The sequence below is a fragment of the Anoplophora glabripennis genome, unplaced genomic scaffold (genome assembly GCF_000390285.2).
Source record: "Anoplophora glabripennis isolate ALB-LARVAE unplaced genomic scaffold, Agla_2.0 scaffold287, whole genome shotgun sequence".
NCBI lineage: Eukaryota > Metazoa > Arthropoda > Insecta > Coleoptera > Cerambycidae > Anoplophora > Anoplophora glabripennis.
The window spans coordinates 416,447-433,184 of record NW_019416441.1 but is presented as its reverse complement, the minus strand read 5'-3'; the positions used below and the strand labels follow the sequence as shown (position 1 = coordinate 433,184).

General features: G+C 32.8%; 1 protein-coding gene across 1 annotated transcript in view; it reads right to left on the bottom strand.

Annotated features, from left to right (window-relative positions):
• Positions 1-16,738, bottom strand: part of LOC108905130 — a 127,636-nt gene that overhangs the window by 49,929 nt on the left and 60,969 nt on the right. Inside the window, exon 4 of the mRNA XM_023454565.1 lies at positions 379-739. Within this exon, the coding sequence (XP_023310333.1) occupies positions 379-739 (361 nt within the window). The remainder of the gene's footprint in view (positions 1-378; positions 740-16,738) is intronic.

Here is a 16,738-nt window from a genome sequence, read left to right as displayed (position 1 = left end):
ATTTCGTGATAAAATCGATACTTCTCTTCAACTTACGAACATGGCATAAGTGAGAAATACGTCGCTGTACACATTATTTTTTTGAAAAGGAAAATTGAATTTTCACGAAGGTGTCCCGCAGCCCATATTTTAAATTTAGTTTATTGTACTTGTCTCTCGGTTACCTTTCAGTACTCTCAGAGGCATAAACGAGAAAGACGTCGTCGAACTTCAGTCTAATATCTCCCGGTCTATAATTTTGTTCTATTAATATTTTTCAATTTATGATGCCTCTACTGCCTATTACTTTGTCACGACTATTTTTGTGCTCCAGTATAATTCAATGCAAATTGAACGCGACTTTCCCGCTTTAGTACCAACCTTAAAGCGTATGCCTACCTACTGCTTTGTTCCACCTGGCATAGGCCAGCAGCACCCTCTTCAGCAGCGCCTGGTTTTCCTGGCCGTCCTCGCCGCAGAATAGGCTGCAGCCGGTGCGGTGCAGGTCCTTGACGATCTGCACCCCCAGCTCGGCGTCGTCGGGGTGCGACCACTCGCTGAAGCAGGACCGTTCCACTTTGGGCCAGTCGACTCCGCGCGACGCCAGGTGCCTGTCGGCAAGGGTCAGCCACAGCCTTCTGCGGAACTCGGGGGGGATGCCGCCCGGCAGCTGGGCCACCATCTTCATCGCGGCCGCCCACTGCGAGAAGCCCGACTCCCCCGGGGCCGGCTGGATCGTGAAGCGCATGTCGGCGGTTCCCTCCGGGTCACCTGGAAGGAAAAAGTTCAATGAGGGTCCGAATTTGAAAACGTCGCATGGGAATGGTCGTGGGAAGCGTTGCTGAGGGGGCCTTTTGCAACGCCTCGTGTCAGAGTGGTATTTTTTCTAAATTGCTGACATTTTCAAGGACACACAAAGTCAAAAAAAAGTGGGCTGACCTGGTGACCCCACTAGATTATACGAACCTGTTGTTAGTTTTACCCCAACACTCACAGGATTTGAGTAGATCGCAAAAAATTGCTGAACATCCTGAAAAATCATGACAAAGCCGACTAATGGGCGCCAACAAAGTTTTGAAAAAAAATATTTGGACCAGATGAAGTCTTAATCGACTTATTTGAGAAATATCTCCTGAAAAATACGAAAAATCGTTAGAACACCGCATATCAAAATATTCACTGAGCGAAGTCTTATTTCAATGTATTTTGAAGAGTTGAACACGAATTTGACACTGTCTAAGCTTCCTGGGCTCTCCAATATAAGTATTTCAAAGCAAAACGTCTTCTTTATTGTTGATTTGCCTTCGGTTATCACCAATCTTCGATTTTTCAGTTCCACAGCCAAAAATTCAACCGCATCTTTTGGAAGCCCTATTTTTCTAATCACTCAACTTTTCCTGATGAAGTAGATCTGGAAGTTTTGTTTCACCTACGTATTCATCCCCACTTTCTTTTGTTTCACTTTCTCTATTTCCTTTTTCCGCTTCAACTTTATCTCTGCTTCCGATTCCCTTCTTTGGAATAGACTCTAACATGCTTATCATCACCATCAATCACTTCTGGTCTTCTTGTCAGTGTCAATCGTATTCAGCGTAGCAAAATCTACTGGAATAAGGCTTAGACTGGTCCAAGTAAATTTCTTCCTTTGGTGCAAATTTCCAAATAAGTGATTTTCTAGAGATTCTTCATATTTTTAACTAGTGTTGAGTGAATTAAAATACATAAGACAAGACTTTATCTGGTTCAAATAAAGTTTTTCAAAATATAACTGATTCGTTTTCAGTTCAGTCCACTTTTTTGTGTTTTGCGTGTCTGTATTATGTTTCCTAAGTGCCCAAAAGGCATTTTAGGAAACTATGTTTACCTTGTACTACTGTAATATTGAGTTTGACTTCAATTTGCAATTTTTGAATCGAGAAAATAATGGTTGATTAATTTGTGGCGCAAAATTTGTTAAATTAAAATAAATAAATTTCCGAAATTGTCATGTTATTGAAGCAATTTATTTGATTAAATTAGTAAGTAATAAATACGAAAAATACTTCCTAGAACTTCTAGTCAACTGGAATGTCTTTTTGACAAATTAGTTAACAATTAAAAAAAATGTCAGTTCTCGAAAAATTTACATTCCTGCACTTTCATTATTCTTACCGGTCACCCAGATGTCATTAATTACCCACGAATATTTAAAATCACGCACAAATATTTAAAAATAATAATAACAGTAAATTCATAATACAACCAGAAACAACATTAATAATAATAGCAATAATTGACATGAGACACGTTAAAATAGATGGTAAAAATGGCAAATTACAAATATAAATGTACCTACCTAAAGATTTACATATAAAAATATAACATATATACAGAAGAAAATGACAATAAAATTGTGATGCCAGTGGAAAAAGAAAAAAAAATCTAAATGCTAATCGTTTTTTCCTCCAATTGTCAGAAAACTATGACATTTTTTGACTGTCAGAAGCCTCTAAGGTTAACATTTTCCTTACTGAAAAAAATGGTATCTTAGCAACAAAATTATCCACTTTTAATCCTAGGAGCTATAGTTGACACTTTTAATCCTTAGATTAAAAGTGTTAATAAAGTTTTAATAAAAGTTTATTCGACAATATTTACAAAAATTTTTGTTCATACAACATATTTTCGATAAAAACTTAAAAAATTGTGTCCCAGCACAGTAAAAGAACGTGGTCTCTTGGTTTTGGTATTGGGAACTTTTATAATTAAGGCGAATTTCACATCTTCAACATTATCAATTGTTAAATTGACTAATTCATCAGAATGGCATGCGCCTGCAACCCTCAATATTAGAACAACCTATAAAGAAACTTTTTAAAAACTTTGTTCCTTTATTTTTAAAGCGTTTACCTTCATCATCGAATATAAATTATCAGGTGCACTATTCAAAAAGCAATCAACTTGCTCCTTTGTAAATACTCGCTATTTTTTCGGTACATATCCCTCATTTTGTCTCTTAATACGTAGGTAACTTTGAATATTTACTTATATCCCATTCTTTATATCCAACATTGACCGCAACATGGAATATTGTGACCAAAGCGTTGACGGCTTCATTTTATTTACTAAGTTTGAGAAATACATCATCAATACTTCTTCTGAATACAACTTAATGTCTTTTTCTTCGCACTAATCCATAAAACGTTGGTAGACACATTCATAAATTTTTGAAATTTCTTTGGAAGGAGATTCAAAGAAAAAGAAGAAAGAAGAGTGTTCAGCAAATTGAACCACAAACAATCACAAATGAACTCAATTAGCGATATGGCGACAAATTTGGTTTGAATAATTTCAAAGTCCAAATTAATAATGAAGGGGGATTTCAGTTGGAGAAAAAATAACAAGTTTTATTCGGATTATCATTAGATTACTATAAATAAATGTAGCACTGAAAAAGGTATCCCAATAATATATTGTATAACAGTTACGACATAGCTATATTTTTTCCCAAAAGGAGAAGGTGAATTTGCAAAACACAAGTGTGGTAAGAACAAACTCACCACACGTGGTACAAAATTTTTGATCTTGGAATATTAATTACAAATTAGAGGTTTCTTTTGCTTTTATCACCCTACATAGATCGGATCAATATCTTGAAAACGTGTAGTTCGAGCAACTCGTAAAAGCAAACAGCTTAGTCTAGGCGATTTCGACGTCTATATTGGACGATTCACAGCATGCAGAGAATTTGTGGATTCGCCGTTTCCCGTATTTACAGCTGGACTCAACTGCGGTGACTTTAGGATTTTGTTTCCTTTAAAGATAAACCGGAAGCAATAAAGGACATTTCTCTAGACGCCTGATATACTTAGCGTGGCAGTCGATTATTTTAACTTGAATATTCTTCTGTAAGAACGTAGATCGTATTGTACGATGTCTATATTGTTGCTGTGAACAGCCTGGGCACCAATTTTTATGTGACCTAGATAAATGAATCCACGTTTTCGTGTCCTGTCCTATTATTTCAATATATCACTTTGTTATGGAAGTTTGCGTGTCGGAAATATGTTTATATTACGCTCTCTGTTTGGCCCTTCACGGTTCGTTGACTCTAGATAGAATTACCAAAAGAAATCTGCAAAGCTTTCAACGACTTTGCCCAGAATTTTTTTAATTTGGGTAAGTCGAAATAATTGAAACGTTTTAACAGCTAAAAAAGACGATTTTCAGTATTTATGAGGGTAAAACCTCTTTCGAGGGGATAACGCTTATCTTACCACTTCAGCGACAGTTGCTGCTCTTCGTAATTATGATTTCGGTATAAATCGAACTTTAGTAGGGATTACTTGCAGAAATTGTTACGTCTTCTAAGTAGTTTGCTCTCTCGCTACCTTGCAAGTCTGGTAACTTTCCTTAATCCCATAATTCGATATTTATAGATGAAAGATGAACAAGTGGTTGTTAAGGATACTCTGATAATCTGTAAAAGTATACGTGTTGATAGATTACACCATACATAATTTAAGATCGAGCACCCTTTGAAGGATTACTTTGTAACTTTGGCGCTACCGATTTACTCTCGGGAAAACAGGGAGATTCAATTTTAATTGTTTCTTTCCGTTTTTTTCCAATACTTGAACGATATTACTGTTTTTCAAAATTTAACAGAGGCCGACTTCTCTTCAACGGTACAGGCTAGAAAAAATTTTTGCTGCATAATAAATCGGCATGTTTTCACACAAGTGCTTGATCTGTGCCGGTAAAGTTATTAAACACCCTGTATGATATAAAAATAATAGTAAATAAATAAAATACTAATAAATAATTTAGTATAAAATAACTACGTAGACGTGGGTTCTACAAATGGAATCAGTGATTTGAATTTGTTTTTATTATTTATTAAAAGGATTTATAGGCCAGGAAAATAAGCTGGGAAATTACCATTTCGCGACTTTTTGCTTCGGCAAGCTGAATTTATCACTATAGATACTAAATATTATGTACAATAACATATAAGTTTCCACAGTCATAAAAATGGGGGGAAGATTGTTTACAGGCTGGTTAATTGTATAATTTTTACGTAAATTCACGTTTTTCGCTTATAACTTTTTTCCGTCCATTTCCACGAGAAAACAGTAGTACATTTTTTTCGTTTTCAAAAGACCTACAAAACTAGCCCCCGAGCGTCAAAAAATATTGATTAGATCAAAAGTTATAAGCAGAAGAAGTTTATTTATGACTTTTGAATTAAATATTTATAAACTATTATTACCAGAACGTTTTGGCATCGCATCCTCTCATTCCTTATCACTGTCTAACAACTCACACAAAATTTTTTTTATTAACATCATAGTGATAATGTTTTAATTTGCTGTAAGCCTTCTACTAAAAATTGAAAGTAACGCGGCCCATTCAAATGTTCAGGTAGAAAATGCGGCCCAATTAAATGATCGCCATATACTCCTGCCCATACATTGACACCGAATCTCCTCTGAAAGCTAAACCGACGAGTAGTGTGCGAGTTTTCATCTGACCAAATGTGACTATTATGGCTGCAAAGAAATTAGCTCTGTTTCACTTTAAATACAATTTAATATTGAAGTTACAAAACTCGAAAACTTCAAATAATTTAAATTTAATTTCATAACCATTTCAATTTCATTACAGAAATAATGACATGAAAAACCAACACTCACTAGATAAGTTATAAAGAGAGGGTGAAATGTATGTACCTAGTATTTAAATATTGACTGTAAGTAATAGAAGATAAAAATACAATCGGACGGAGACAAATAAACAACTCGGTACGTGTTTCCGACCTAGGCTAACCTATGTCAAGTCGACTTTTTTTATTTGATAAAATACAATGTGCCTATAAACCTCTGCTTTATTTATTTTCTCTTAACGAAAGTTGACTTCGAGAAGTCAGGCTTATTAAAACATTTTGCACCAAGTTAATAAATACAATAATTATTAAAATTAGTTATAATAAAATGCAGCATGATCCTTTATTTACTTCCATTTTATTGGTTTCGTACATATGTATCCGTATATTAAAGCGGATTAATTAAATGTGAACCACTGATTATGATGTGAACTTGGCAACGCTGTTCGCTTCAGCTGACATTACGTTACAAAATTTTCCGAGTATCTAGGCATCTGGCAGGGCCGCCCTCTTAGCGGGAGTTATGGGTTGATTTCCTTCATCTTTAAAAGTCGAGTAAAAATTTTTTTCCGATTTTCTGTCTTTATTAAGCTTTGCGAATACGTGGTTAAAATTAATGACATTATGACTGAAGCACCATGTACATTATTACATATTCGGAAAGCTTATGAAAAGAGCTTTAAGATAAAAAAAATCGTCAAGATTCGTTGAAAAACAACGGAGTTACAGACTCAGTACGATTGTGGAAGATCCTCGGGATCGTCCAGACTAATAAGTAGTTAATTTGTTTATAAGGCCATAACTTGTAAATTATTCAATTTACCGATTCCAGATTTCGTATGATTTATTAGACAGTGATAAGGAATAAAAGGATGCGATGCCAAAATGTTCTGGTAATAATAACGCAGTTTATAAATGTTTAATTCAAAAGTCATAAATAAGTTTCTTCTGTTTATAACATTTGATCTAATCAATATTTCTTGAAGAAGAAAAAAAAGTACTTTACTGTTTTCTCGTGGAAATGAACGGAAAAAAGTTATAAGCGAAAAAAGTGAATTTACGTAAAAATTATACAATTAACCAGCCTGTAAACAATCTTCCCCCCATTCTTATGACTGTGGAAACTAATATGTTATTGTACATAATATTTAGCATCTATAGTGATAAATTCAGCTTGCCGAAACAAAAAGTCGCGTCCAACTCTATATTTCCTGGCCTGTTACTTTATTCTGTGACAGTTATTTATAAAGATTAAATATGGATATAACTTCCAAATATTTTACGGAAACCTAAAAGAAATCTTAAACAAACATCAATATACTACGGTTCTCTAGGTACCAATCCTTATAAGGAAATGTATCAAAAGACATCAGGAGCCTAAAAAGAAAATTCTTAGCCAAACAAGTTTCCCTTTGATGAAAATACAGTGACGTTGTCTTGAAGAATACAAATTTTTCAATTTAAAGGGTAAATTAACAACACTGAGCTTTCAAGTTGGCAAAGTTAATTCGAAGTTATAAAATGTTAATTAAGTTAAAAGAAGATACCGGCCGCTCGACGGGTTCGAATTAACGAAAAAGGGAAGTGATGTCTGAAGTAGGGACAAAAATAAAGACGAGTCAATTCCGTGATCATCCCGTCCCGCTGGGGTTGATGTGGAACAAAAATAATCAGGCGCATATAAATTTCAATTAAGTGAGTAAATTAAAATGAAATTGTGGAGTAGCTTATAAATTTTTAATTTTATTTAAAATTACAGATAATAGAAAGTAATTTATTAGTAGCACGATATGTTTAACTTACTATTTTCCATTCTAGAGCAATATTGAAAGTTACTTTTTCAAACCTATCATGACGAATATCCAGAATGTCTGACATAATATTTCATGGTTTTCAACCCCTACGAAGGTGGTGATAAGCTTTTTAACAGCAATGGAAAGTTTCTTATCTTACTAGCAATCTAATTTTTGTTGATGTAGGTACCTTTTTTGACGGCGAAGATGCATGCAGTACCATTGTTGTCCACGAAAAATTTAATAAATAATTAAATTCTGATACGGTTTCCAACCAATCGGACGGCGGTAACAAAATTTTGGTCAGTAACAGGACGTTTTACATTAGCAATTTCATATCTAATACGAATACCCTACCCTGATAAAAATGACTGTAAATAGGTAGTTACAATAAATCTTGAAGTCAAATCAGTTGTATGACACAAATAATACCCACTAAATGCATATGCGCTTTTTATGTGCCATTAATTGTGTCTGTTATGAAAAATATTGGGTGTTCTTTTGATAAAGTTAAATAATCGTTATTAATAGTTATTTATTGTGTAAGTGTTTGAAGTAGCATTTTATTCACGCAAGAACATGGTTCGAGCGTTTAATATTCTTAATAGTCCAGACGGTATCTGTTTCAATTAAGTAATTATTTTTTTTCCAAAATATAACTATTTACAAATCGAATAAATCATGATTATTATTGTAAAAATTGAAAAAATCGCCAAAATTGTGGTTAAAAAACATTACTTCTTAGGGAATTTTTTTGGGGTCTTTAAGTTGGGTATAGGACCTTCATACTTGGCTTAAGAAAACTTCATGTTATGTAGAATCTTCACACCAAATTTCATCAAAATCGGTTGGATAGATTTTACATAATAATTTTGCAATCCAGATTCTGAAAAAAAATTTGCAAATTTTCAAAATTTTGCTCAGCAAAAACCAAGGCCCTTAGATACATAAAAATTTAATCACATATAGAAGGGCTCTCAAGCTTTCAAACCGAGTTTCAAACGCTTTTTGAAATATTCGAATCCTTCAATTAGTAGAGCTCTGGCGCTTGTTTAAACATTGCTCGATTTTTGTACTTATAAACAGAATAGCTTTGTGAATATTGAATCAAATCAATTTTTTTAAAGCAGGTTTAAAAAGTTATTAAATATGAATAAAATATTATTGATTTTTATAATTAATTTAATTTAATCATCATTTCTTTTGTGATTAAAGTATAATTCAAATATTATTTATTGTTTAAAATATAAGTAAATGAGAAATTAACTCGTTATGTTACTAATTTTCGACATATTTTGAAAATAATTGTTGTTTAAACAATTTTAGAATATCTAAATAAATTTGTTTTTGATCTGTTTATAAGTACAAAAATTCGAGCAATGTTTAAACCAGCGCCAGAGCTCTCTTAATTGACGGATTCAAATTTTCAAAAAAGCGTTTGAAAGCTTGAGAGCTCTTCTATATGTGGTTAAATTTTCATGTATCTAAGGGCCTTGGTTTTTGCTGTGCAAAATTTGCAAATCTTTTTTCAAAATCTGGATTGCAAAATTATTATGCAAAATCTATCGAACCGATTTTGATGAAATTTGGTGTGATGATTCTACATAACATGAAGTTTTCTTGAGCCAAGTATGAAGGTCCTATACCCAATTTAAATACCCCAAAAAAATTGTTTTTTAACCCCATTTTTGGCGATTTTTTCGATTTTTACAATAATAATCATGATTCATTCGATTTGTATATAGTCATATTTTGTAAAAAATTTAATTACAAACATTTTTTCCTCTTCCATTTTCGCCTAAAATGAACTCTTGAAAAGATACATAATTAAATAGGAAGAAAAATATGACATTTTTCTAATTTTTTATAGATATTGTGCCGCCAAAAGTTAAGCCCACGTTTTTTTATGCGCATAGAAAAATTTTCATTTCTAGTTATATTTGAAAGCCAAAAAGCCAAAAATCTCCGTGGATATACGATCCACCCAAATATGGACTTTTTGAAACAGATACCGTCTGGACTATTATACACGTCTTTGTGTTGCATCTGTGTTGACTGGGTAATTATTTCTACACATATAATTAATTCTAAAAAACATTTTTTCATTTCTCGTGTGCTTAAATACTTGACATTTACTTCTGTTTTCTGTTCGACTTTTAATAAACGCACCGGAATGTTTTTATAATTCGCTTGCCTGGTGTGGAACGTCGCGTCGGCTTTATCTTACGGAATTATGTGTTGACCCTCGGGCAGATCGATCCATACAGTAAGTGGCAATATTTTTAGAGTAAACAAGACGACGTCGCAATACTTAAAAAGGCGCTAATGGTACATGTAACGTTCCCGGGGCTTGTTTGCGTTCTCTTTGCTGAGCAAAAGGCGCTGAAGAGTAATATTGGCTCAAGAGGGCGCTGTGCTGTTCTATTTTAAAAGTCAAAATCTGAATTTCTCATTAGTGTACGGTTTGTGTTCAAAAATGGATGATTGTTAATCATTCGAGATTACGTGTAGGCATAATATTTTGACTACCTAAGAAACGTTTTGAGTTTCTTGTAGGTATTAATTGAATTATTGATCTAATTGAATTATATTAATTGGACTCTGTATATAAATCAATATATAGGTACAATTTATCTTTAGTACTATAATAAAAAAATAAAAAACAGGGAAATATTCGCTCATATACCTTATAACGTTTAATTACAGATTTTACTTAATGTTCCATTAACACGATAGTATATTAATAACTAATCTATGACGGAATACCTTCATTTCTTGGGATTGGTAATGGTTTTGCAATAAACATAGACCTCTGAAGGTAACGCATCGATTGTTTTCAAATTTAATGACTCTACGTGTACTATTATGTATCGCAATTACGGCATAAAATTTATAATTCATAACTTAGGGGTGTGTAGTCACAATAACCCGTTAATTTTTAATACAAAATTTTTGGTCTGGGTTAAAAATTAACTACGTTCTTTTCATTAGCTTTTGTAGCATTATGTTACTTTAAAACCATTATACGCGGGCTCATTATGGATTTTATAAGATTCCACTTATGGCACGATTTCATTTGGAATTTGAATACAGAAGTTTACAACGTTTTTTTTGTCGAAAAATGCGTACGGATTTCATATGCATGAGTGTAAGAATAACATGTATTTGAATAATATACAATGGCTCTGCTTGGAATCACCCTAAAAAGGGCACATCGACCTTTTTACATATACCAGAAATATGAGATCTGGTGAGGGGACTGCGAAATTAAATCTTGTTATGCTTCCTCTCTTCACACGAGTCGAGTTATGTCGTTTACATTTATAAACTAATTTTTCTACCCGTATAAGCGAAAGTAAGGATTTTCTCACGGATATCTATTATTTATCTTGTAAAATGAAAATAATGTGAAATTTATGATTGTGTCAATCATTTTTATAGTAAAATAAGCATTAAACTAACTACCTAAATCTATTTCTATCAAATACCATTTTTGAAAATTTTGATATAGTGTTTAAATAAAACTGCTCTCTGATAACTTTTTCAACCTTAGTAAATTCTACTTTGATAGTGTACCTGAGCCATCTGTTCTCAGTTTCGCTTGACTGAAAACAATATATTTGTGTACACAACTACTGACAAAGTCAGTAGTAAATATGCTTAGGAGAATTATGTCATTCAACAGTTGAAAATTTTTAACATAATGTCACGAAATACGGCATATTCTGCTCTATATACTATTTTCTTTTAATTTTTTATTTAGTAATCTTTTACTTTACTTTTAAATAAATATATCCGATTAAATTTATTAGAAAACAATCTGGACTAATAATTGACGTTGCATTTTATTCCATATTTGTTCTAAACCTTTAAAAGAACTCCCTGTCAATTTTACGTTTGCTATCTTGGATAGCTGAAAATCTCTTGCCAACTAAAGTCAATAGGTATTCCAAGAAAAGCTTCACATACGCCGTGAAAAGTTTACATTACTTTTAACAACATTCATCTTTGACCGAATGTGAATATTCTGGATGTTATTTAACCAAAAGTCAAACGCAAGCAGTAGAGCTACTTCAGTAAATACAACGTATTTGCTTTAACCTAATTATAATTACTAAAAAACTAAATCAGCTTCATTACTTTATAGTATGTAGGTATATTCTCTAGTATTTAATAAAAAATATCGACACACAGTTGTTTTTATGATATCAAATATGGGCTCTGAAATGTGTTTGACTCGAAATGAGGCTGCCAGAGTTTGACATTTTCGTGCTAGATTAGTGGCGTTCCTTAAGAAATTTACAAGTAATTTAATTGTGTTACTATTGTGTACGATATGATAATATAGTGCGGACTTACGATCAAACTATGACATTACCAGAACGAAAAAAAAAAACGAAATGGCCTACAAGAATAAATGAATGTCAGCGAAGGCAACGAAGTAATGTTTTATTAATAAAATTATAGTAAAGTTATACGTAGATATGGATAAGTTTTTACAAGATATTCGATACCAGCAGAACAGTCGGAATATTTTAATAATACCCAACAGTTTCCTATTTCATTTAAATAATTTGAACAGATCTTTTTTCTAGTACTGCTTGTCAAGAATCGACAGTGGTGTGTTCGTGAATCGACAGGGCTATTTATTTTTCCGACGTACGTCATCTCAACCTTTCCCTCATCTTTTTCGTCTCCCTATTTAATTGAAGTGACAAGATGCCATAAGATATCGGTACATTTCGCTATTACTGAATTTGAAATAGATCTCCCTCGCATTCGAAGCAAGTTGAAATTGAAAAATAAAACTTGTCCCAAAGAAGAATGCAGAAACAGTCGATAAGAGACATTGCAAAGTAGAATTACTTCTTTTGTTTTACTTGCTCATTTAAGTAGTGACAAGGTCGGAAAGTTTTCGAGGCAGTAAGATTTGCTTGTCTCGAACTCGTTTTCAGCTTTAAAAAATTCAATTGCTTATACTGTTTGCGTATACCGGACGTAACTAAAATGGGATAGTTTACTTCAAGCTCAAAGAAAATCGAAATGTTTATTTCTTAACATATTATTGCTTCAATGGATCCAACACGAATAAGCAAGTTCTATCGCTGTAATAAATTATTTAAGGACTACTTTGTCATTTGTCAAGCGGTCGATCGTTACTGAAGAATAAAGTTGGTCAAAATTAGATTTCTGCATGAATAATGCGAAAAATAATATCAAATTCAGCTGTATATGACAACCAGAGAGAAATTGGAATGACAAAGCACTTTGTTCCTAAGTATAAGGTCTCTAATGTAATTAGAAGTTTTGCAAAATTGTATTTACCTACATAACTTTCCCGACAATAACAGAAAACGGTTCTGAATTCTTTTTCATTATCTATCATTGTTACATAATTATTTATCGATGAATACCAAAGCCAGTTATGATAACGATAATAACAATGCACATTTATTTAACATGTTAGAATCATTCACATGTTCTACTAGTCCAGACGGTATCTGTTTCAAAAAGCCATATTTGGGTGAATCGTATATCCACGGAGATTTTTGGCTTTTTGGCTTTCAAATATCACTAGAAATGAAAATTTTTCTATGCGCATAAAAAAAAACGTGGGCTTAACTTTTGGCGGCACAATATGTTAAAAAAATTCGAAAAATGTCATATTTTTCTTCCTATTTAATTATGTATCTTTTCAAGAGTTGATTTTAGGCGAAAATGGAAGAGGAAAAAAATGTTTGTAATTAAATTTTTTACAAAACATGACTAGTTACAAATCGAATGAATCATGATTATTATGGTAAAAATCGAAAAAATCACAAAAATGGGGTTAAAAAACAATACTTTTTAGGGAATTTTTTTGGTGTATTTAAATTGGGTGTAGGACCTTTATACTTGGCTCAAGAAAACTTCATGTTATGTAGAATCATCACACCAAATTTCATCAAAATCGGTTCGATAGATTTTGCATAATAATTTTGCAATCCAGATTTTGAAAAAAAAATTGCAAATTTTCAAAATTTTGCACAGCAAAAACCAAGGCCCTTAGATACTTGAAAATTTAATCACATATAGAAGGGCTCTCAAGCTTTCAAACTTTTTTTGAAAAATTCGAATCCGTCAATTAGGAGAGCTCTGGCGCTTGTTTAAACATTGGTCGAATTTTTGTACTTATAAACAATTAGAACTTTGTGAATATTCAATCAAATCAAATTTTTTAAAGCAGGTTTTAAAAGTTCTTGGAAAGACGCTTTTTTAAAAAAAAAACAGATCGATTGATCAATTAGTTACGTAGTTATAGCCGTCATTTACACTAAATGTACTGGGACATCCGGGCTAATTTTTCGAAAAATACCTTTGGTATTCCGAGTACTTACCAGGTCTAAGATTACAATACTTTTCTTCATTGGCAACCTACTTTAAAACGTGTTTAAAGTTATTTATGCAAGCGAGAAATTCAATAAAATCGTACGGGTGGTGGTGGTGGGGGAAGCAGAGAGCGCGGCCGCTTCGGCCTGCTCGAAATTGAATCGGCTATAACTACGTAACTAATTGATCAATCGTTCCTTTTTTTTTTTTTAAAGAAGCGTCTTTCCAAGAACTTTTAAAACCTGCTTTAAAAAATTTGATTTGATTGAATATTCACAAAGTTCTAATTGTTTATAAGTACAAAAATTCGACCAATGTTTAAACAAGCGCCAGAGCTCTCCTAATTGACGGATTCGAATTTTTCAAAAAAAGTTTGAAAGCTTGAGAGCCCTTCTATATGTGATTAAATTTTCAAGTATCTAAGGGCCTTGGTTTTTGCTGTGCAAAATTTTGAAAATTTGAAATTTTTTTTTCAAAATCTGGATTGCAAAATTATTATGCAAAATCTATCGAACCGATTTTGATGAAATTTGGTGTGATGATTCTACATAACATGAAGTTTTCTTGAGCCAAGTATAAAGGTCCTACACCCAATTTAAATACACCAAAAAAATTCCCTAAAAAGTATTGTTTTTAACCCCATTTTTGTGATTTTTTCGATTTTTACCATAATAATCATGATTCATTCGATTTGTAACCAGTCATGTATTATAAAAAATGTAATTACAAAAATTTTTTTCCATTTCCATTTTCGCCTAAAATCAACTCTTAAAAAGATACATAATTAAATAGGAAGAAAATATGACATTTTTCCAATTTTTTTAACATATTTTGCCGTCAAAAGTTAAGCCCACGTTTTTTTTTATGCGCATAGAAAAATTTTCATTTCGAGTGATATTTGAAAGCCAAAAAGCCAAAAATATCCGTGGATATACGATTCACCCAAGCCAAAACAGATACCGCCTGGTCTATACTCTCCATATCTTTTTCACGTTTCAATCTAGGAAAAAATGGTAAAGACGAAAGTTGTAGGAAATTCTATTGCAATTTCAAAACAATGTATAAAAATTTTTATTGACTGTTGCATTTCGAAGTTCTAAACCAAACTTCTGTTTCTTTTTTTAAGCGAAATACCATAAAATCTGCAGTAACTTCGTGATTAAGATAGATTTGACATGACAATGCTGGTACAATATAGAACGACGCTTTGCTATAAAAAATTCTGTCATCGTCATCTCAGGTGGTGGACAATTGGTCTGAGTGGATTCACTGAGCGATTAGGCGTATTCAACTTTCGTGGATGACTAATATACCCCCTGTAACTTCGTAATTAAGATAGATGCGTTAACCGAAATGTGACATGACATTGCTTGTATAATGTACAACGATGCTTTGCTATCAAATATTATGTCCCCGCCCGCCGGCCCAGGTGGTGAAAACTTAATTGTCTGAACGATTAGGCCTTTTCAATTTTCGTGGATAACAGGGGGTATCCCTGTAATTTCTTAATTAAAATATATGCCTCAACCAAAATTTGGCATGACATTGCTAGTACAATGTAAAACAATGCTTTGCTGTCAGAGTTTCTGTTACCGCTGTATCAGCAGAGAACACTATACCATTGATATAGTGTTCTCTGGTATCAGATTGTGAAATTTTGATCAGAATGGAATTATCGAACGATTGGGCGGATTTTGTAATTAAGGTATACTAAGGTATACCAAAATCTGTATATTTGTAATTTTTTTATTGTGATATGTGATTTTTTAAGTTGGATTGTCTTTCAAGTAAATTTCTAATTTCCACGCAAAACTGTAATCTTCTGCCTGTGTCATCTGCCCATAGTCGTCTTGTAAGACGTTAACTTTGTAAGGATGCCAGTTTTTAGACTTCAGAGTTCTGCAGTGCCTGATTTACCTATAGGCTGGTGTGGGCTGCATCCTAATGTTAACGGATTGTATTAACATATCGGAATACCGGAGTCGGAATTATATAAGTAGTGACATCTATTAAAGAAAAGGCAAACGACGAAAACAAAGATGACCACCGGTCGCTGAATTACTAGTGGAAGTGCGGGCTTTCCGACCCTGTATGTATTCCGTGTAAGTTTTTTTAATGCCCTTCTACCTTTTTCAATCTGGATATTTGGTATCAGAGTATACATTTCGTTGATGAGAATTTGTAATAAAAAAAAAATAAAGTTTCAATTAACACCTGGGAACTCCTGTTTTGGCGTCAAATTGTTTTTGTTTGCCTGAAAAAATGGCACAGAAGGTCCATTTGGTTAATTATGGTTCCATTTACGTAATTCCATATCACGCTTTCAGAGACCAGGTTTATATTATTATTTTCGCAACAAATGGAGCACATAATTTTACCATGTCATTTATAAAATGGCAACGGTAATTTACAGGTAGTTCCGGTATATGATCCTCCGCATTTGGTGCAGAAATGGAGCGGTGAATTTATACGGGATGCAGCTAAAATGATTGGCCCAACTGGAACAAATTCTGTAACTTAATAAATATAGATTTGTAGCAAAATCCTGAAACACGTCAATTTTTATTTTTAGTGGGGCGTATTACAATAGTATATTAAACAACAAGGTTTGAAAACGACTTTTTGCACACGAGCGAGACATATTGGTGGACCGAGCCGAAGGCGAGGTCCACAAGTCGAGCGAGTGTGCAAAGAGGTTTTCAAACGAGTTTTTTACGATACTTTTTATACGACTGCAAACAGAGACCACAAAAATCAAATTTTAATTTAAATCGTTTTTATTACTAAAATTGCCAACGCATTAACAAAATAAATTAAATACAACTTTTAATTTAACTCGTTTTTATTAAGAAAATTGCTAACGCATTAACAAAAGAAACTAATATTTAATATTTATGGTAACATTTGAACATTCCTTCAAGGTTACGCTGGGAAAAGCAGTATTATTGTGCAC